The sequence below is a fragment of the Peromyscus maniculatus genome, chromosome 4 (genome assembly GCF_049852395.1).
Source record: "Peromyscus maniculatus bairdii isolate BWxNUB_F1_BW_parent chromosome 4, HU_Pman_BW_mat_3.1, whole genome shotgun sequence".
Classification (NCBI taxonomy): Eukaryota; Metazoa; Chordata; class Mammalia; order Rodentia; family Cricetidae; genus Peromyscus; species Peromyscus maniculatus.
This window is the reverse complement of record NC_134855.1, coordinates 152,398,127-152,420,869: the sequence shown is the minus strand read 5'-3', so window position 1 is coordinate 152,420,869 and position 22,743 is coordinate 152,398,127. Positions and strand designations below refer to the sequence as shown.

The 22,743-nt window shown below is 49.7% G+C and overlaps 1 protein-coding gene across 1 annotated transcript; it reads right to left on the bottom strand.

Annotated features, from left to right (window-relative positions):
- Positions 1 to 2,408: 2,408 nt before the first annotated feature.
- Fam210b (family with sequence similarity 210 member B) lies at positions 2,409 to 9,854 on the bottom strand. The gene is made up of 3 exons (XM_076571274.1): positions 9,562 to 9,854; positions 3,335 to 3,504; positions 2,409 to 2,650 (listed from the first exon to the last, which is right to left on the bottom strand). The coding sequence occupies exons 1-3, from the start codon at positions 9,745 to 9,747 to the stop codon at positions 2,434 to 2,436; spliced, it is 573 nt and encodes a 190-aa protein (XP_076427389.1). The 5' UTR covers positions 9,748 to 9,854; the 3' UTR covers positions 2,409 to 2,433.
- Between the last annotated feature and the right edge of the window lie 12,889 nt (positions 9,855 to 22,743).

Genomic DNA, 22,743 nt, shown 5'->3' with positions numbered 1-22,743 from the left:
GTGGGCTGCATTAAGAGGAAAACAACGCTGTCCCACTTTAAAGATCAAGAATGGAGAATCTCTCACAAAAATTCTTTTAAATGTTAACTGAGACAAGTGACGTGGGTAACTGGCCTAAGAAACCGTCAGCCAGATCTCTGTAAAATGCGTTTCTGTGGTTAGCAGTGCTCTTTTGTTTTCTGATCGTCAAAGTCACTTAAAGGGAATTGTGAGCAAGAAAAACGAATGCCATCCTTCCCACCATGCAGCTGTGCAGACTTCAAACACTGGCTCCCCAGGGTAGAACTGTACAAACTGACATGGTAAGTAAGGGGAAGCTTTTGATTGTAGATGTGAGAGAACAGCCAGAGGCATCTGGAGGAGTCCAGAGCAAAGAGAAGTGGACTGAACATGGCCAGCAGACTGGATGTGACCAGGGCTAACTGCCAGAGGGGAGGAAACAGAACAGAGAGTAGCAGGAGCCAGGTAATCAGGAAGAGTAGCTGGTGGAAGGGAAGCCTGTGAGCCCCAGGGAGTTTCGGGTGGAGGAGGGGGTAAGAAGGGCTTGGATGCTAGCAAGGACTTAGAAATGTGTATCAGGTAACTGATACCAGCATGAGCTTTAATATGCTGACAGGCGCCAAAGGTCCCTCTGTCAGAGGTAAGGGAAATGTCTCCTTTTGGTAGAGGGGAACCGGTTTCACAAGTTCCTAAGGAATGTTGGCTTTTATCTGACCACCAGAAATCCTGTAGTCCAGGCTGAACCCACTTCTGGATATCTGGACTGTCGTGGGGTTTGGAGAATTGGAGCTTCCTTTGGGTCTGACATAACAAGCGCCCCGTGGTAGCCTGCCCAGAGGGGAGGCTTGAGTGATGGAGCCAATCCCTGCTCCTGCAGCTGCTCCTGGCTTCCTGGAGGAGGAAGCCTCTGCTTTGGTTTCTACTCCAACCTCCCCCTACACTTACCCTTGCTTGGTAGACAGTAGTTACTCCTGTCCAGTTCTGGTGCTGCCTAGTTCTATGTCAACCTGACACAGCCAGAGTCAGAGAGGAGGGAACCTAAATTGAGAAAATGCTTCCAGAAGATGGGGCTGTAGGCAAGTCTCTGGAATTTTCTTAGTGATAGATGTAGAAGGGCTCAGCTCATTGTGGTTGGTGCCATCCCTGGGCTGGTGGTCTAGAGTTCTGTAAAAAAGCAGGCTGAGCAAGCCATGAGGATCAAGCCAGTAAGCAGCACTCCACCATGGCCTCTGCATCAGCTCCTGCCTCCAGGTTCCTGCCCTCACTGCTTTTGATGATGAACTGTTACATAGAACGGTGAGTGAAATCAACCCTTTTCTCCCCAAATTGCTTTTGGTTATGGTGTTTCATCATAGCAATAGAACCCTAATTAAGACACCTCTCTTCTCCTTGGCTTGTAGTACTTCGTGGTTGTCTTCCATTTAGAACAAACAATATTTTCCATTTTTTTTGAAAGTGGTACAAGTACTTCATGCATATGATTTAATTCAGTTAAAAAATTTAAACAGTGGCACATTGTAAATATCATGTCAGCTCTGGAATGTTTCAAGTTTTAGACAGCTACATGGATTGTCTAAGAAAGCTAGGATGCTTTTAGCTTCTATGTGAGAATCTGAGTTCCCCTGAATATTGGCATCAGGAGCCAAGTGATACCATTACAACTGGGCAGGTTTCTCGATTTACAAACAATACTGCCCCGAATCAATGAACTGACAAACAGCCACAGCACAGCCAGACGCACAGGTGCTCTGGAGTCAGTGAAGCACCCGGGAGTTCTTGGCTTGCTTTCCCCAAGCAATTGTTGTGAATGTCAAGGGCTTGATGTCAATGTAGATCATGATTACGGACTTAATTTTTGCTTCGTTAATTGTAGGGCTGGCAGCTGTCTGCAGAATACTGTGTGATAAACTACAGCTTGCTGCCAGTGACAGATCGGGGAGGGGGAGTTTAAAAGCCAGCAAATTAACCACTGCTTTTTAAGAACCTGAGCAAAGGTTAGCCCCTCCCCTCCCCCCGGAGGGGGGGTGCTGCAGACAGGACTCCGGCCTAATGATCCAGAAGGATCATTTTGTAGGCAGTCTCGGTTTTTTTACTGGGATCGAATTTAGGCCCTTTGTGTGCCCTCAGCCCTCTCTTCACTGTTTGAATTTGAGATCCTCCTGTCTCAGCCTCCTCAGTGGCTGGCTTTACCGGCCTGTACCACCATTCCTGGCTGTCAACTCATTTTGAACCCCTGGTGACATTTTAAGTCACAAACATGGCTCCTTGAGAAACAGCATTAAAAAAAAAAAAGTAAATTAAAACACTTGATTTTTGCTGGCAAAGGTAAAATCAACCCACAAGGAACACAGCAATTAGCCCCAGTGACTCCCCCGCCCCCCCCCCCCAAATCCCACCCTGAAACCAACCCAAATCCTGAAGAAACTGGCTTCATCACGGCTTGGTGGCTGGAGGTTTAAAGAGTCCCACCCTGCGGAAGTATCTAACGATGAAGGGTACAGAGACCAGGGTGACGCTGATCCTCACGGGCGCAAACAGCTTGTGGATGGCATAGGCCACCACGAATGTGCTGGTGCCGGCTGCCATTTTGGATTGCACCAGCGACTCTTTAAAGCCAAGCTTAAGCAGGACTGCAGACATGTCTACGCCACTGGAGGAGAAAGAGGCAAAGGAAACATTACAGCCAGGGATTAAAGGAAGAAACCGATTGGCCTAGAAGGTTAACAGTACTTTTGCTTTTTATTAAAAAAATCTTATGATTATTGTGTGTATGAGTACGGGCAATGCACATGTCATGGCACACATGGAGAGGTCAGAGGATAACTTCCAGGTGCTGGTTCTCTCTCCACTGTGGGTTTTGGGGTGCAATTCAGGTAGCCAGGCTCCTGTGGCATGCACTTTTTACCTGCTGAGCCATCTTGCTGACCCATATGAACTAGATGTATTTTTAAAATATATAATATAAGGAATTGGGTGAGTAGGTAGGTTTCAGCAAACAAAACAAAACAAAACCCAAAATAAAAACAACAAAATTCATCCACATATTAGCCTACCTTACCACAGTACAAAAACAAAACAAAAAATGTTTTTCAGACAGGGTCTCATGTAGCCCAGGCTCGCCTCAAATTCTATGTAGCCAAGGCCTGGAACCGTGACCCTCTTGCCTCCACCTGAATGCTGGGCAAATATTTTACCAACTGGGCTGCGCCCCAGCACTTCCTTCAGTTATTTGTAGACAGGCCTCATGCTAAAGCCCAGGCTAGCCTCCCGGCATTCACGGGTGTGAGCTACCACCTCCAGCCACAAACATAATGAGCACCATCGAAAACCGTACCTGGAAACAACTGTGTAAAATATCCCCAAGGAGACCAGCGAGATCCCAATGTGCAGAGACACCCCCACAGCCCCGTATTCTTGGAAAACCTTCTTCAGCTGCTGTGATCTGCTTAGCTTTTTCTCTGGGCTGCTGGCACTGCTTCCGGGCTGCGGGATTCTGCTGGGCTCCTGTGCACAGACCAAAGGGAGGTTAGGTTGGTGGCTGCCACGTGTTTGTGTACCTCTATCTACCCTCTCAGACATCAATTATCACTCTCACTCCCACTACACCAGGGCTAGGCCAGCGGAACAATGGCCCCAGAGATGTCCAGGTCACCTCTTTTTTTTTTTTTTTTTTTTTTTTTTTTTTTTTGGTTTTTCGAGACAGGGTTTCTCTGCGTAGCTTTGCACCTTTCCTGGAGCTCACTTGGTAGCCCAGGCTGGCCTCGAACTCACAGAGATCCGCCTGGCTCTGCCTCCCGAGTGCTGGGATTAAAGGTGTGCGCCACCACCGCCCGGCTCCAGGTCACCTCTTACTGCAGGACTTGGCAGATGCGATCTGGCCATGGATCTTGAGATGGGAGTGTTAACTTGGATTTTTCTGGGTGGATTCTTATAAGGGAAAGTGGGGGGAGGGGCAGGAGTTGGAGTCTGAGAGGTGCTGTGGGATGTCTTTCTGTATGCTGTGAATATGTGTTGCTCTGTTTGGTTGATAAATAAAGCTGCATTGGCCTATAGCAGGGCAGGTTGGAGCCAGGTAGGAAAATCCAAGACAGATAGTGAGAGAGGAAAAGAGAGTAAGGAGATGCCATCCTGCCGTCTGGGGAGCAGCATGTAATGGCTAGCAAGAGGCCTGCCATAGACTACACAGTTTGTAAATGATAGAAGCCTCTGTATGTTTACTTGGGTCTGAGCAGCTGCAGGACCTGGCCGGACACAGGAAAACTTCTGACTACAGAGAGGAGGAGGTGACAGCAGGTCAGAGCTCTGAAGATGCTTCTCTGCTGGCCTACTGGTATGTGGGCATGGCGGGGGTGGGGTGGGGGTGAGCAAGAGACCTAAAAGCTGTAAAAGGCAGGAAATGGATTCTGATCTGGAACCTCAGGAAGAAACTGGCCCTGATGTCACCTTGGCTTTAGCTCAGTGAGGCAGAGTTTGGGCTTCTGACTGTAGCACAGGAGCAGAAGTGTCAAGCATGAGAGGAGCAGCACAGTCTGTTATCAAGGCCAGAGCTGAGGCTTGGTTGGAATAACTTTAGGAGACGTTTGGGTAGGTCTGTGAGCGCACATCCGCAGGGGTTAAGGGAGGCAGGAGGACCCACCCTGCCTGTCGGTGGCACCACACCCTGGACAGGGCTCCCATGCTGAACAGGAAGAAGAAAGTGCTCTGAGCACCAGCGCTGATCTCTCTCTGCTTCTTGACTGTGAATGCAACTGGACAGACTGTCTCACCCTCCTGCCACCATGACGTCACCAAGATGGACTACAATCTCCCCCAAGTGTGGGCCAAAATCAGTCCTTCCTTCCTGATGTGGCTTTTGCCAAAAATCTGGTCACAGAAATGAGACCCATGAGAGCTCAGACCACCCGAGTCTGTGGACTGAGCACACAATGCCATGTCTGCACTACCCCAAGAGGGGAGTGGGGTTGGAACAGGATGGGTTCCAAAAGCCATGGGCCTTCACTGAGACCAGATGCAGGACAGGGAAGGCCGAATACTGACCAGATGTGTATAGAAATTACCCATGCTGTGCAACAACCTTTTTTTTTAAAAAGACAACTTTGTGAGTCGATTCTCTTCACCTATTGTTACATCTGTGTATTAGTTACTTTTCTGTTATTGGGGTAAAACACCAAGATCAAAAGCAATTTGTGAAAGCGTTTGCTTTGGCTTACAGTTCTAGAGGGGTAAGAGTCCATCATGACTGGGAGGCTTGGCAGCGTGGCAGCACAGCACGGCGGCCAGAGCAGGAAGCTGAGAGATCACACCAGGAAGCAGAGAACAAACTGGAAGTGGAGCAGGACCACACTCAAAGGCCACCCCCAGTGAAAGGCTACACCGCCCCAAACAGCCCCACCTACTGGAGACCAAGTGTTCAAACGTCTGAGTCCATGGGGACATTCTCATGTAAAACACAGAGTAGGTACCAGGAATCGAGCTTAGGGTGGTCAGGTGTCTTGTTGGTCACATGGGGTGATCTTACTCACTGGATCATCTGAGTCTGCAAATTTGGGACAGACAACAGAGATCCCAGCCACACTTGGATTAGACAAAACACACCTCTACAAGAGTGCTATTAACCAAAGGATTTATGAGTCTTCCTCTGGTTATTGATCCTGCAGCCGGGGAGATTCCTCCCTGATTTGAAGCTGTGATTCTGCAAAGGCAAGGTGGATGAGCATGCCAGGATCCCCAGGAAATGAGTCAGGACTCCCCTAATGAGAAGCAAATGGCCCCGTATTCTGAGCAGCAGCCCTGAAACCCACCAACTGCGAACATACAGCCAGCTGTGCCATAATGCAGGGGTCCACCAGGTATGCAGCTCTGGGCCCTCGATTGGCACTTGTGGGATAAGGCTCATGACCCTGCCGTGTCCCTCACCAGCACCAAGGTGCACAAAGGCTGCTGTCCGTGGATGCTGATCAGTGGGCAGCTAGAGCGCCTTCTGTTTGTACCTCTGCCTGTGAGTCCAGCTTTGAAAATGCCTGGGACTGGGCCTTGTCATCAGTTCCAGAGGTGACCAGAAGGTAATCACTAAGCTTGGAAAGGAAAGCCTTGCTTAGCTGACCCTTTGTCCTGGCCCTGCTAGCTCAGCATGTGCTCCAGGGGGTGAAGTGTGCGTGCGTGTGCGTGCGTGCGTGCGTGCGTGCGTGTGTGTGTGTGTGTGTGTACACATCCCACATGTCAGATGGAAATGCAAATGCTACCTCATCCGAGTCCCTCCACTGTAGCCTTTAATTCCTAATCCAATAGTACCTCCATTATGCTTTCCAAGGCTCCTCTCTTTAATTTTAAGATTCATTTATTTTATGTGTATGGGTGTTTGCCTGCATGTGTGTATACCTGTGCACCAGGTGCATGCCTCAGATCCCCTGGAACTGGAGTTACAGATGGTTGTGAGTTGTCCTGTGGATGCTGGGAATTGAACCCAGGTCCTCTGCAAGAGCAGCCAGTGCTCTTAATCATCAAACCACCTCTCCAGCCTGCTCCTCTCTCTAAGACAAAGTCTGGTTCTAATGTTTGCTCCTCCAGCCCTGTGGAAGCTGCTGTTTATTTTCTAGCTGGAAGTCTGGCTGCCTTTCTAGTCTCCCTTCTGGGCCAGAAGGCCTTTTGCCAAATCTGAGGGCATGAACAAAGGGGCCTCGTCAGGGACAGCTGTGGCTGCTCTGGGGCATGAAGAACGGCCATAACTGAGATTGCCTGGGCCAGTGGACTTCTGACTGACAGACACTGGCCTGACAGAGGTGCAGACACAGGGAGGGGCTGCAGATGGTCCTATCAGCGCAGCCCAGGGGGCGGGGATTACTTATCAGAAAGAACCAGAGCCTCTGCAAGCCTTTCAGCAGGGGGTGCAGGGCTCAAGGAGGGGAGAGGGGCAAGCGGTGGCCAATACAAGAAGGTGGTGGCAGCTTTCCTTCCTGTGCTCCAGAAACAGAACATCCTGGAAAAGTCTCTCCTCTTAGGAACGGCCACTCTTGCAGGACATGAAGAACCATGGATTTTCTTCCAAGTCCCTGAGGGGTTTAAAGAAGCTAAACCAAAGGGATTTATGGGTGACTTGCAAGCAATGGGGTGTCTGTAGATACTCACTCTCTATAGAGCATCACTGTTTACTACCTCCAAGGGCTCAGGCGGGGATGCAGCTCAGTGGTAGAGTGTCTAGCATATGCAAAGCTTTTATTTCCTAGCACAGTATAAACCCAGCTCGGTGGTATAAGCCTATAATCCCAGCCCTCTGGAGGGGGTGGGGCAGGAGGATCAGAAGTTAAGGCTTATTGAGTTGGAGGCCAGCCTGGATGGAGTACACAAGACTGTGTTTCAAAACAACCAGAGGAGAGCCATAGCTCAAAGCAGCAGGAAGGTTGATCACACAGTGTTGTGACACTCGCTTCCATTCACTTGCTAACCCCCCATGTGCTGACTTTGTACCGAGCAGTGTTCCGAGTGCCACGGAAACATTAGTCCATACAGTCCTCACAGCGTCCCCACACATGGAAGAGGACCTGCAAGGCCCCGAGGGGTTGAATACTAACCAGGGACAGCACAGTGGTTAACCCGATCCCAGTCCCAGCACTATGCCTTCTGTAGCTTCTCTGGGTCAGAGTGTTCCAGAGCCAGGGAAAGTGCAGTGAGCAAAACAGACCAACCTCAAAGGAGACTACGGCTTTAGGGAGCAGAGGACAACCAACAGTGACATGCCAGAGCAGGGACACACCCAGACAGGCAAGGAGAGGGAGTGAGGAGCTTGCGGGAGGGCTGCTGCGCACGAGTTAAGGGAAGCCAGCAAGCCACCTGCATAAGAGTGCCTCCCGCCCCATGTCACAATTGGGCTCCACTCACTTGGTCTGCATGACCCCGAGCCATGTGACATGAAAAGATTCGCTTCTGGTGCAGTGTGTCTCCCCTTCCCTGGCACAGTGCCGTCCTTGCTGTAGGCAGAGGTGGGCATGCCACTCAGATACTTGTTAAATGTCTAGAACATGTGGAGACCCCAGCTGGCCGCCTAGTGAAGGCAGCCAGGGTGGAGATGGAGTGGGATGCTGGACTGAGGCCCAGGGCAGGCCCTTCCCCACAGCTGGTTTCTCAAGGAGTGTCTCTTGTTCTAACCTTCTGTTAGGTTCTGATTCCATCCATCTCTCAACCCGCAGAAGAGACAAGCTTGGCTCCTGGGCTGGGGGGCGGGGGCTGCTGCGGTGTGTACCCACAGTGATGACGGCAATTGCTGGGGGTGGCACGATGTACCAGATGCCAGCTAGCATGCTATCTCCTATCACATTCACCCTCTGGGAAAAGGCTTATTAACATTTCATTGGATAGACATGACACCGGGCAGAGGCAGGGATCCTAGGAGCCGGAGACCACACTCATCCTTGCTGTAAACATACACCTGTCAAGGCAGTCAGGGATGCCAACAAGGCTGATGTGTTGGAACAAGGTGAAAGATTGTTCCAGATCACAAGGGCAGAGAAGATTGGAGTTCCAGAGAAGAGACAGTGTGTGTGTGTGGGGGGGGGGGGGGCGGGGAGGGATGGGTACACCACTGGTAGTCAGGGAAGACTTCCTGGAGGAGAGGGAAAGCTATGCTGAAGAATCATCAGGAAGCAGGTTGGTATGTTCTAAGCATCCTGCCCTGCACCCAGGATTAGAGATGAGGCCAGTGTCCTGTCGGTCACCCAGGAGAGGAGAGGGGAAAGAAGTCCATTCATATTTGTGTGAGGCACCCAAGGACAGGAACCAATCCCTCTGGCAACTTACTGAAAAGCTACAAGAGCAGAGAGCGCTCAGAACTGCCTGACTCATGGCGGTGGTCCTCCAGACTCTCGGTGGCAAAGGTCAGACGCAGGTCCAGGCTGCCTGGGCTCCGGGTCTGAGGTCACATGGCCCAAGGATGGGTGGGTCCAGACCCGGAGCAGGCAGCTGGAAGCCCTCCCCTGCAGGGATCCAGGCATCTGCTTCTGATCTCGAAACTCCACTACTTTCTTCGGAGACCCACTCGAGCTGCCCTGCTGTCTGAATGGAAGCTAGTTTTCACTCTTAGCATTCAGTGAAAGGAACCGTAACAAACAGGGTGGACTGCCCGCCCCAGAGCCTGCTCCTCCAGCTAGATAAAGAGGGTGGCGCAACCGGCACAGGAGGAGTCAGATACACCGGCTCCCCGCGAGCCGCCTCCTGGGCCCAGTGTCCAGGCCTGAACTTCAAAAGGGACAGAGGCCGGCTTAGAAGTTCACAGTGAGTTCGGGCCCCTTGCGAGCCGCTCAGTAACGCCACTGTTACCGAAACTGGGGCTCGGCGGGCGACTCTGTGACCTTGGGTCGCGCACCACACCACCCTCAACCTCATTTTCTCCGTTTGCTTAACTGAAAGAGGTGTTTTTTTGGATTCTGGGGCTCTGAGAACTCAGGGACCCCAGAGGTGACCCATTTTGGGCAGGTGCACTGCAAAGCTGTCCTTGGGACTGGCCCCGGCATGGCGCTTGGGTTACTTGGGGATCAGGGTCCGAGTGGGTGTGGGTGTAGGGAGGCTTACCTGGCGGCTAAGGCAGTCCCTGCGGGCCGTGTGCAGCAGCCGGGCGTCCGGCCCCGGGCGGGCCAAGGCCAAGGCCCAGAGCGGTGGAGCGCAGGGGGTGGCGGCTCCCAGGAGCCAAGGGGCCTGGGGCCGTAGCCGGGCGCCCACTCTTCCCGCCGGGCCAAGTAGTGCCAGCAGCCCAGCCATGGCGCGCCGCGAGCGCCGCTCCGGTGCTGCCCACTCGGGAACCAGCCCCAACACCGCGCGGTGGGCGGGGCCGCGGCCGTGAAACCTCCCCGCCAGGCCCCGCCCCACCCTCGCCAGGCCCCGCCCCCGGAGCGGAGCCGAGCGCGGGGTGGGCCGGCTTCACAGCGGAGCGCAGGCTTTGGGCTCCACCCACCAGCTCCGCCCTCGTCAGAAGCAGCCTATCTCTGAGTGGGCAGGGTCATCCGGAGCCGCGTGCTCGCATCCCCGCCCCCAGGCCCCGCCTCCCTAGCTAAGTCCCACCTCCTGGAGCGGGGTGGGCGGGGCTGGGGACCTGCCAAATCCATCAGCCTGGCTCTAGGAGGCACAGGCCAGTCCTTTGTGGAATGCATCTTTGCAGGGCTTTCCAGGACTTTTGAGTTTCCAGACTGCGAAGTGTGGCTGTTGTTGTTTCATGCCGAGGGCGCATGCATCCTTTGTTTTTCCTCCCAGCAGAAAGGGTGAAATCTGGAAGACTGATGCTTACATGATCACTTTAAAGAAGAAACAGTTAACACCCACTTGAAGAAACCCTCTAAATGAGCCTACTATATTGTTGGTGTGACCCTGAAAGCAGCCACTGTGGAAAACAGTTTGGTACTTTCACAGATAGCTAAAAGTACACAAACCAGGTTGCCCAGCAACTCCACTCCCATAGCATCTCAAGAGAAACAAAGACTCACATTTCAGCTCCAGACTACAATGTGACAAGAGCTCACTCCCTCTCACCTGACTCTCTGCATTGCTGGGGACTTGAACCCACAGGAAGGCCTTGCTGGCATAGTTGTGGCCCTTCTATCTTGAACCTCCAGAACCGTGAGCCAAAATTAACCCTTTTGTTTTTTATAATTTAAGAAAGGAACAAAAGTAAACTGTGATCCTGACATGGTAGTGCAGGTCTGTAATTCCAGCACTCAAGAGTCTGAGACAGAAGGATTAGGAGTTAAAGGCCAGGCTTGGCCATACAAGGACTTGTCTTACACACATGTACGAAAGACTAAAGTAAGAAGACATAAATATTCTCACAGGGCAACCCAGATGTCTGTCGCCTGGGGAATTTAACCACAGACGGTGGCACAGTTCTGGAGTAGAACCCACTCATTAGGGATTAGGGGCACTGTCTGGGGCTGGGGAGATGGGTCGGCAGGCAATACATTTGCTGTATAAATGAAGGTCTGAGCTCTAACCCTGGGACCCAGGTAAAGGGGGAAAGGAAGAACTGCCGTCTCCACAAAGTCGTCCTCTGACCTGCACATGTGCCCCCCCTCCCAATAATGATAAAAATCATTTTTTTTTTTTTTTTGGTTTTTCGAGACAGGGTTTCTCTGTGTAGCTTTGCGCCTTTCCCGGAACTCGTTTTGGAGACCAGGCTGGCCTCGAACTCACAGAGATCCACCTGGCTCTGCCTCCCGAGTGCTGGGATTAAAGGCGTGCGCCACCACTGCCCGGCTGATAAAAATCATTTTTAAGAGGAGCAAACTGACCCCTCCATCCAGAACAGGTCTCAGGACTGCCATATCAAAGGGAAAATTCCAGCCACAAATACAATGTGCCTCAAGACTTCATTTTTACAGAATGACAAAAAGGATAAGTTCTGGAGACCCAGAACAGGTCAGTGGGCATCTGGGGCTGAGAGTGGAAGGTAGAATAGGATTCAAGGAGCATGGGGCAGTGAGGGGTCACTTCAGTACACTTCGCCCAGGTCACTTTTATGCCATGCATTCATACTCCAAAGAAACCATTCCAACAGTCCTCAGGACAGGCACTATGGCTCAGGCCTGTAGCCAGTATACTTGGAAAACAGAAGCAGAGGCAGGAGGATGGTGATCTCCAGGCTAGTCCCCAGACTCAGGCTCATTAACCCAGAAGAATAAAACTAATAAAGCTAAAATTCTCACAACGTGTTAGCTGCATTTCAGCTGGGCTAAGCTGTTACCGTCAGAAAACACACTGGATATGTGTGTGTTCTGTTTATCATAGTTTGTAAGAGGGTCTGAAGGAGGCAAAGTGGTCCTGTGTGGAGTACTATTGTTGAGGTGTATAAAGACTAATTAAGGGTATAGTTCTCAGTCAAACTGGCCCTGCAAGTCCAGCTGTGTGATCTAGGGTCAGTGGCTCAACCTCTCTGAGCTGCAATTTTTCACTTGTAGGATGAAGACGCTGTTAGTCCCCCTCTTAAGACTGTTGGAAGAAGTCTTTGACACGACCTTGGAAAGGGCCTTTACTTAGTGTCTGGTGCACAAAGAGAGTGAGTGTTTTATCTGGGATGTCTCCAAGGTGTCTTATCCAAGTCCCCGAGTTCAGAGTGGCCTCCTGATAGCACTTCATCTGGAGGACCTCATAGTTCCTGCAATATTCCTGTGGCTGGGTCTTCTTCATTCACTTATGCCCCCTGCTTCATGGAAACTGAGTTTGTGACTTTTGCTTTATGGGTTCTTGGGTAAGAGAAAAATGTTATGGAAGAATCTTTTTTGTGAAGATGTACCTTTGCCAAGGCGCCTTCTGATTGGATTAATAAAGAGCTGATTCACCGATAGCTAGGCAAAGAAGATGTTAGCTGGGAGAGCCAAATTGAGAGGATGCTGGGAAGAAGAAGGGTGGAGTCACAGGGAGTTTCCAGGAGTCTCTAAGAGAAGCAAGATGAACATGCCATGCTGGGTAAAGGTACTGCCACATGGTAGAGCATAGATAGGAAATATGAGTTAATTTACATTGTGAGAGATAGTAACAAGCCTAAGCTATCAGCTGAGCATTTATAATCAATAATAAGTCTCTGTGTGGTGATTTGGGAGCTGGTGGTCCTGACGAAAAACTCCACCTACAGAAAAACACATTTTACTTCCCCCTTTAAGTCTGACAGAGGATGAGGTGTGCTGCAAAAGGCTGCCCACCATTAACCATGTGTTCATATGAAGCAACTAATAACGTGTGTGCAGATGTTATTAATGTACACACTCAAGTACAGGTTTGTCCAGAATACAGCAAATGAGAGTGCCCCTCTCCCCTCTGTCTCCTGTCATCCTCCACTGTTAGCAGAAACTCCTGTCTATAAACTCTGGGCCATATGGGGATGACATCCTTCCCTCATGCACACACTTGATTGTCAGCATGGCTTCTTATCAGTAAGAGACTTTCCAGCACACAGCTGTGCACAGAGGATGACACCAAACAACTATGAATTAGTCTGGAAATTTTCAAAATATTCCTGAAGCAAATATGAACAGGCTGCAAGTAGGGGCTGAGGTCAGAAGGCACTCAGTTAACCACCTCAGGTGACTTCGCATCTGGACTCAGTTTTGGAGGGGCTGATACAGTCACTGTGCTTTTTTGTTCCTGGTTTTGAAACAGGGTCTGGCTAGCTTGTGCTAGCCTCAAATTTACAACCTTCCTTGCTTTGAGATTACAGGCAAGTGCCACTGTGCCCAGCATGACTTCATTTTGACAGCTTCCCCCCTTGTATCTGAACAATATTCTCGGAAGACCTCTCTAATTAGCCATCTGGTGGTTTGGTCTCAATTGTCCCTCTTGGCTGGGATGAGATTTGTCCCAGTCGGTTTGATCTGATCACACACTGGTGGGGAGGGTGTCAAGTGACAGATGTTAAGAAGTTAGTGCCAATACATCCCTTGATAAATAAATAGCTAAAAAGGTATGGGGGCGGGGATCGTAGGTTGAGCGCACCTGGGAGTCCTAAAAAGGTATACAGGGGGGAGATCTTAGGCTGAGCCCACCAGGGAGTCCATTGTTGGATTTAATATTGTCTGCCGTGTGGATGATGTCCTCAAATCTTAAAAAGCATAGGCATTCTGCTTCGACAGATTGTCAGCAGATAATAATAGTTCAAAGTTCTGTAAGAATACAAAACAGTCACCAAGTTCACCAATATTTTTTTAGAGAGGAACCAGGCTGTGGAGGACAAAAGACTCAGCCCACCCACCTGTGTGGTCTCTTTCTCTCCCCTTCTATGCTAGGGGCTGAAGCCAGGGCTTATTCATGCACTTATTCTCCACCAATCTTTATTTCATACATGAATTGAGGCTTGGACAATGCAGCCTCTTGACTCAGATCCCTCAGCAGGAGTGTCATCAGCAAGGGATTAGAAGTTGGGCTCAGTCTCTTCCATCTCTGAGGAGGGAGTGTGGGGGGAATGCAGAAAGATGTGACTTCCTAGTGCTCGAAATCGCTCTGAAATCGAGGAGCCAGTTCTCAGTGCTTTGAGGATTGGCTGTCAGGGACCCCTGAAGAGTTGGCCCTTCCAGGAAGGGTTCCCAGCTGCCTTTCTGTCGGGCTCATGGTCCTCCAGCAGACTGATCAGTGAAGCGCTGCCAACCACTATTAATACCCTGAGACCTCTGCCATCATCGGGCAGGAGAAGTAGTACAGGGAGCTTTTGCTTATTATGTATGAACATTCCAGCTGCGCTGGCCTGTCCTACCTGCACCCAGAACCAGCTAGGGAATATGCAGAAGAGAGGAACCGGCAAATAAGCCAGGCGAGCTGCAGTACATAGTTGTATTCCATGTACTGGTGAGATGGCAGATGGGCAGATCCACAGGGCTGGTGGGCCAGGCTTCATCACTGAGCTCCAGGCCAGTGAGAGACTCAAAACATAAGGTAGAAAGCAACTAAAGAAGATGCCTGAGGCTGAATTCCCTCTCCCCTCTCTGTTTCTGTCTTGACAGCTTCACATAGCCCAGGCTGGCCTGAACTTGCTGTTTGCCCGAGGATGACCTCCTGACTGTCCTGCTTCTCCCCACCAGGTGCTGAGCTCACAGGCTTGCATCACCAAACTTGCTTTCCATGCTGTTTTAGGCCTGGACCCTGAGCTTCCTTCATGGTAGGTAAGCACTCTGCCCACTGAGATACACCCCATCCCCTGCCCAACACGATTTTCAGAAACCACAGCCACACTTGCATGACAGCCAGAGAATAATGTGATCTCTGAGCCACTTGGATAACAGTTTCAGAAATATTAACTGATAGTAACATTTCAGTGTTTTATTAGTCATTCTTTATAATATCTATCTTATGCATACATCAAGAGGAACAATTCTAAAGTGATCACTTAGTACCTCCCCACATCTCAAATCACTCTGTGGCACTACACTGAAGATCTCAGGGTTCTTCTGGAATATTCTATATACTACAGTTTCCATACCATTTTTCCCCATGGGGTGTTCATGTAGGTTGTAGGGACTTTTTGGCACGGTGGACTAATGGGGACATAGGTTATGATTTAATTTGTTTCAAGAAAAGACACAAACATAGAAAATAAGGACCATTTACACACCATGGAGTTGACTTGAACTTCACACTGGTGACACTCTGGTGGCATTCTCTCTGTGCATGTGATCTGGGAAAGCCGGTGGCTGTTGATTACTGTCATGCTTCACTTCCTTAGGGTTTTGTCCTGTCAGTGTCTGCGTGTCCTTATTCATGTGGCTCCTGGCTGTCGTGTGCCATCCTGGAGAAGTTGTGGTAAGACATAGTAATATTTCTGCATCTTCCAAATATCTTGTCCAAAGTAGACAGAGCAAGGGGGGATGACATGAAAACAAACAAAAAAACCAAAGGGCTGTGTAGCTGGAGTGTTTTCTCTCTGGGTCTGACAGTCCAGTTTATTTATAAAATAAACACACAGATGCTTATATTATTTAAACTGTTTGGCCTAATGGCTCAGGCTTCTAGCTATCTAGTTCTTACAGCTTAAATTAACCTATTTCTATAAATCTATACCTTGCCATGTGGCTCGTGGCTTACCAGCATCTTCACATGCTGCTTGTCATGGTGGCGGCTGGCAGTGTCTCCCTCCTCCTTCCTGTTCTCTCAATTCTCCTCTCTGTTAGTCCCGCCTATACTTCCTGCCTGGCTACTGGCCAATCAGTGTTTTATTTATTGACCAATGAGAACAACACATTTGACATACAGACCATCCCACAGCAGGGCTGAGCCGGGCAGTGGTGGCTCATAGGCACCTTTAGTTCCAGCATTCGGGAGGCAGAGGCAGGCAGATCTCTGTGAGTTCCAGGACAGCTAGTGCTGTTAGGCAGAAAAATCCTGCCTTGAAAAGCTGGAATAAACAACAAACAAACAAACAAACAACCCCCCCCCCAAATCCCCAAAGAGTTGGGCTAGTGAGATGGTTCATTGGGGAAAGGCACTTGCTGCCAAGCCTGACAGCCTGAGTTTGATCCCTGGGACCCACACGGTGGAAGGAGAGAACTGACTTGCAAGTTGTCTTTTGACCTCCACATGTGTATTGTTTTTCTTGTGTGTGAGTGTACACACACACACACACACACACACACACACACACACACACACACACGATTTTAAAAAAATAAAGAGCCACTGAGTCAACATGGGTGCAGACAGTATACGTGGCTCTCTCGGGAAGCCCTTAGGGCAGGGGCAATAGAAGCAGATGGAAACAAACACTTTCAAACCTCAGGCATCAGCTCATTTTTATTGGAATTTAAAACTGAAACACGATTGGTAGCATGCCCCTCTTCACATCTTTCTAACGGTCAGATTATGAGGTGAAGGACCTTTGTAGCTCAGACTCACATTTTCACTACACGGAGAGGAGACATTGGCACCCAGAAAAATTGTCTGTGCGTCTCAAAAGTAATGAAGCAGAGGCTGGCTGATAACAAGCCTTCCTTCTAGGGAGCGGCGCAAAGACCTCATTATAGAAAATGATTTCCTTCTGTAGCAAGAGGGGAGAGGAGCCTGGCTTGGCTGGGACTCTGAGCTGGTTCTCAGTGGTTGGCAGAGCAAAGTATTGATCCTCATCCCACTGGAAGCTACTCGAAAGCAGGTGCCCAGCACAGTTTCTGTGGCCAGCAGCCTCTGAGATGGCAGTGAGCCCGCCTCCTGGTCTCATGCCCCTGTGAAATCTATCTATCTCAAAGCATTGCTGAGGAGGAAGGAACATCAGTCAGCTTTATCTTACAATGGAATATGTGAGGCAAGTGACTTATAAAGAGAAAAGGTCCGTGTAGCTACAGTTTGGGATAGCAGAAGGTTAAGCAAGACAAAAGTCACCAAATGCTTGTGGGACTGGGCCTGGTAAAAGGGCAGGCGCCATGACAAGTGGCGGCCACTCACTTCTGCTTTGCTTGCTGGCTGTCCCCTCCTCCCGGCGAGGCTGTCAATTCACCCCTCTCTGGCCAGGAGGCTAGTATGTCGTGACCCAAGTTCTGCTGAAGTACTCCTCCCGGGAATGGATGAAAATGGGGTCAGCCTGTGTCCGTGCACATTCTGACATGACTTCCCCCTTAGTAGTTTGCCCGTGGTCTTGCTATTGAGACTGGCATGCTGGAACATTATTTTCAAAGCCGTGGGGCATTCTGTGGTGCCATCTTATTCAGTGTTTTATCGCTGTGAAGAGACACCGTGACCACGACAACATATAGAGGAAAGCCCCCATTGGGGGCTCGCTTACAGTTTCAGAGGTTTAGTCTGTTGTCATCATGGCGGGGAGCATAGCGGCATGCAGGTAGACATGATGCTGGAGAAGGAGCTGAGAGTTCTCCCGAACCCTCAGGCAGTGGGAGGAGAGAGTTTCGGGTCTTGGAATGGGCTTTTTGAAACCTCAAAGCCCACCCCCAGGGACACACTTCCTCCAACAAGGCCATGCCTTCTAATCCTTTCAAATAGTGCCACTCCCTGGTGACCAAGTATTCGCATCTATGAGCCTATGGAGGCCATTCTTATTTAAACCAGCACAGGTGCCATGATTGAGACCATCTCTTGGCGATGGATAAGGGGATGATTTCCCTGTCATCATCTGGCTTTCATAAATTGGAACCACTGGCCTTTTTCCAGTCCCCATTATTCATCATGTCCTGTAGCCTCAGATCCTATTAGCAACCCATTCTTTGCGATACTCCCATCTACTCATTTATTTGTTCATTCAGTACACATTGGGTACCCATGTCCATTGTGTGCACGCACAGATTCTTCTCTCTAGTGAGACAACATCCTAGGATGGCCACAGGGCAAGATCTCTGGAGGCAAACAGATCAGAAGTAAGTTCTGGAGCTTGTGACTACTAGCCTTGTGGCCCCAAGGATTTGAAGAAAACTTGAGGGCCTAGAGAGATGGCTCAGAGGTGAAGAGTACTTGCTGCTTTTGCAAAAGACCCGAGTTCAGTCCCCAGCACCCACATCAGGCAGCTCACAGCCATTTGTAACTTGAGCTCTAGAAGACCCAACACCTTTTGGCTTCCCTGGGCATTCTCACTCATATGCATCCCCCCCCCAAATAAAACAACAATTCTTGAAAACCCTTGAACTCCAGCTGTCTTGTTGCAATATGGGAATAAGGACCCACTTATCTCCACGACTTCTGGAAAGCAACCTCATCTATGTACGCACGACCATCACGGAATCAGGACCTCAGAAGACTTTCCATGGCTGGGGAGGGCGGTGGGAGAACCGGAGAGTCACATCTGCAGGCCACCCCTGCGCTGGGATCGGGGAAGGCACAAACTGTGGGCCCCTTGCAAAGGGGGCCATGGATTCACCCATTATCTCAGTAACCGTTCCTCGAACAACCGCTGTGTGCTTGGGTTGTGCTGAGCCTAAGCAGACAGGAGAAGTGCTGGCTGTTCTCGAGGCTGTAGCCCTCGAGTGCCAGAGTCCCTGTGTGTTAGTCACAGTTCTTATTGCTGTCACCAAGTATGGGGCTGAAGCAGCTTCAAGATTGATTTTGGCTCATGATATAACAGTACAGCCGTTCCATCATGGCGGGGAGCATGGCAGGGGAGGTCCCAGATGTTGGCAGCAGGAGCTTGCTCACATCTGGGTGCATCTGGCCTGTCCTCCAGAGATCCACTTCCTGCAGCCAGGCCCCACCTCTTAAAAGTTTCACAACCTCCCCAAACAGCACCACGAGCTGGGGACCAGCTGTTCCGATACATGAGCCTGTGAGGATCATTTCACATTCAAACTCTAACACCCTGGGCACAGGGCTTCCCCACCCTGTAAACTGATGTGACTGACCACTGTCTGCCTGTTTCAGAGCGACACTATTCTTGTGTAGCTGGACCCAGGAGTTTTTCGTGTTTGAATTAGGACAGACCTCCCCAACCTCTCTGCTTTAATTTTTATGTGTGTATGTGGTATGTCTGTGTCTGTATGTATGTTTGCATGAAGTTGGGAACACTGGTGGATATGTGTACAGCTATGTGCACATGTATGTGGAGGTTCAAGGTTGATGCATCATTCCCTATTACTTATTATATTATTATTATTATTATTCCCTATTCCACCTTATTCAGTGAGGCAGGGGATCTCAATCTAACCCAGAGCTCATTGATACAGTTATTGTGGCAAGCCAGCCAGCTCTGGAGATCCCCTGCCTGTTTTGAGAGGCTGGAGTTACAGGAGGGACATCATGCCCACCTGGGATTGCCTGTTGGGGATCCTCACACTTCAGCATGTCTGTGGAGCCATCTCTCCAGTCCTGAATATGGACTGAATTTCAGATCGTCTTCATCTTCCTTCATTACTTTTGGGGATAAATCATGGCTATAAATATGAGCTGGCCTGGTTTTGACTTGGCCAATTCCTAGTGTGGTACTGGATATGTGCCTGCTCCTCTCTGCTCATAGTGAGTGCTGAGTGAGACCATAGTTGGATGTTGTCTCTAAAGTGTTCAGCCTGTGCAAGGCATGGGGTAAGAACATAGACACTGTGAGGTATTAAGAAAGGTTAGCCAGGCATGGGGGCGCACGCCTTAAATTCCAGCACTCAGTGGGCAGAGGCAGGTGCATCTCTGTGAGTCCAGAGGCCAGCCTGGTCAACAAAGCGAGTTCCAGGACAACCAGGGCTGTTACACAGAGGAGCCCTGTCTTGGTGTTGGGGAGGGAGCTCTATTTTTTCCTCCAGTTTCCCCCTTATGGCCTTTTTCTTTCCATTTCTACAAATCATGTGGAAGATTGGCCCAGTGTTTTGGGCAAAGGGCTCTTTATGGCTTCAGGTTTTGGGATCTGATTGCCTAGGGCTCTTGCTCTTTTAATTCACACTTACCATATGATTAGGCAAGTCTGTCCACACTCTGAGGTTCAGCTTCCTAGTCTGTAGACTGGGCACAAAGATGGGCCCTGCTTCAGGGGGCTGCTGTGAGGACACACACATGCACGAACATGCACACACACACACACTACACACACATACACACATGCACACAGAGAGAGGGAGGGAGGGAGGGAGGGAGGGAGGGAGAGAGAGAGAGAGAGAGAGAGAGAGAGAGAGAGAGAGAGAGAGAGAGAGAGAGAGAGAGAAAGAACACTCAGAGTGAGGGCAGAGAATTGGCCAGAATGCCATCTCCCTAAGGTCAGTCAGTACACACAGGGTCCATTGTGGTTTTTCTCATTCATTCACCAGGGAAGAAGCTGATAAGATGTGGGCTGGTTTAAGCTGGAGGGTGGGCGGCTTCAGACACAGCACCTGAGGTGTCTGGAACATTGAGCTGCTTGGGGAGAGACACTGATTGTAAGCCAGTCGTTGATAGGAAAGTAGTTGACTGGACTACTTTTGGCATTTCGAGAATCAAGCCACTTTTCAGAAAGAGCCATCATTTCTCAGTACTCAGGAGGGATCCAGAAGAATGGGGCCAGCGAGGCCTGAATGGTGTTCTGTACGAAACGGTCACTAATGTTTCACTGAGTGGGAAGTCGTTACTAATAACAACAGAGGGAACTCTGAGTCATGTCTGAGAAGCATAGGTATGACAGGGTCTAAAATCAATAACTGCGAAGCCAATCAGAGCCCTGTTCTATTGTAATTGTGGAAGATTAAAAAAAATAAACTTTTTTTTAAAATTACAACTCTAACTTGCTCACTGCAAAAAATAAAATTCAACCCAAACTTAGTAGGACTCAGGACACCTCCCTGTTCCCCTATCCCTCAAAAAACAGTGATTGTAGGAGGCTGACCAGAATGTGCCCCTCACTTCTTTGACCTCTTTTGAGCTGGCTATTGGAGACACTTGCAGACATATGGACAGCTCTGAAAAGGTGACCTTCTGCAAAAGTGATGTCCATCTCTAAAAGAAACACATTAGGACAGCATCAGCAGGCAAAGGCTACTGTGGTGAGGCCTGTCCCTAGAGACAAGGCCCAGCTGTGTCTCGGCGGCATGTCTTCACTTAAGTGACTTGCTCATGACCCTGGCCCACCCGAGCCCCCAGGCACCCACCTCTTTCTGTGCTCAGGGAGTTGTGTCATTTGGCTTTGGCCATCTGGCTCCACTGAGTTTTCAATATGGGAGTCTTGTGTGCAAATGCACAAAGTGGGCTTTCTCTGGCCGATTTATCTATTCTCTGTTTATTTCATAGACTCTATTACGAAGCCTTTTAAGAAGAGGCACAGAGAGTTTTCCCTTATGACTGAAAGAGAGTTTATTTATTCAGTGACTGCATCTTTATTTATTTATATTTTATTTATTCTTTTCTCATATCTTACATCAGGACTGAAGTTTTCCCTCCCTCCACTGCAGTCGGAAGTTTCTCCAGTCCTGCCTGGCCTTGTGGTCCTGCAGTCGCTTATAAAATAATTACTCAGAGGCTGAATATTAATTGCAAATTCTATGGCCTATTGGCTCAGGCTTCTTGCTAGCTAGCTTTTACAACTTAACTCAACCGATAACTATTAATCTATGTATCGCCACGTGTTCCATGGCTTTACCTGCATCCCATTACATGTTGCTCCTTGGATGGCGGTTTGGCGTCTCCCCTTCCTCCTTTCACTGTCTCTCTTAGATTTCCACCTGGCTCCATCCTGCCCTGCCATAGGCCAATGCAGCTTTATTTATCAACCAATCAGAGCAACACATATTCACAGCATACAGAATGACATCCCACAGCACTCCACTCCTCATAGTCCCTCCCCTCACCTTCTCTCTCCCTCAGCTCCACTCCTCTGTTTTCCTTCAGAAAAGAGCAAGCCTCCCAGGGATATCAACTGAACATGACTTAACAAGTTACAATAAGACTAGGCACAGACCCTCATATGAACGCTGGACAAGGCAACCCAATAGGAGGAAAGAATTCTAAGAGCAGGCAAAGAGACAACCCCACTCCCACTGTTAGGAGTTCCACAAGAATGCCAAGCTATACAACCGTAACACATATGTAGAGGACCTAGCTTAAACTCATATAGGCTACCTGATTATCTCTTTGGTCTCTGTGAGCCCCCCATGAGTCCTGCTTAGTTGATTCTGTGTGCTGTGTTCTTAAGATGTCCTCGACTCCTCTAATTCTTCCTGCCTTACTTTTGCAGGGTTCTCTGAGCTCTGATTAATGTTTGACTCTCTCTGCACCTGTTCCCATCAGTTGCTAGATGAAGCCTCTCTGATGACAATTGGGACAATTGGACTAGGCACCAATCTGTGAGTATAGCAGAATCTCATTACAAGTCATTTCCATTGATTTTTTTTTTTTTTTTTGCTAGTCATGTTTGGTTCTATTCTAGGTCTCTGGGCCATCCAGCCTCTGGGTCCTGGCCCTTGAGGAAGAGTCAGGGGTGGGCTTCCTTTTGTGGTGCGGGCCTCAAGTTGGACCAGTCATTGGTTGGCCACTCCCACAAGTTCTGAGCTACCATTACCCCAGCACATCTTGCAGGCAGGACAAATTGTAGGTCAAAGGTTTTGTGGCTGGAAGCCTTGTCTGGTTACAGGAGATGGCCACTTCAGGCTCCCTCCTTACTAAGAGCTGTCATCTTTAGACCTCCTCAGCTTATTCCAAAAAGGAGCAGTGGGGGAATACTGAGGAGATACTGGTCCAAATCGAGATCGACTCCAAAGCTGTAGCTCTGTGTCTGCTGTCAGAGGACTAGGTGGCCCTGCTCTTCCAGCCCCGCTGACTGCCTGCGACACGCCTCTCTCTTGAGCTGGTTCCACCCTGTGCACAGCTCTCCTTGGCAGACTTCTCAGGGGATTGGCACCTCCAACA

Excerpts from the sequence above, each read along its gene's own strand:
- Fam210b (XM_076571274.1), bottom strand. The coding sequence starts at position 9,747 with ATGGCTGGGCTGCTGGCACTACTTGGCCCGGCGGGAAGAGTGGGCGCC. Across the intron at positions 3,505-9,561 it reads GGGACTGCCTTAGCCGCCAG|GAGCCCAGCAGAATCCCGCA; the intron begins GTAAGCCTCCCT and ends GTCTGTGCACAG. Across the intron at positions 2,651-3,334 it reads TTTTACACAGTTGTTTCCAG|TGGCGTAGACATGTCTGCAG; the intron begins GTACGGTTTTCG and ends TTTCTCCTCCAG.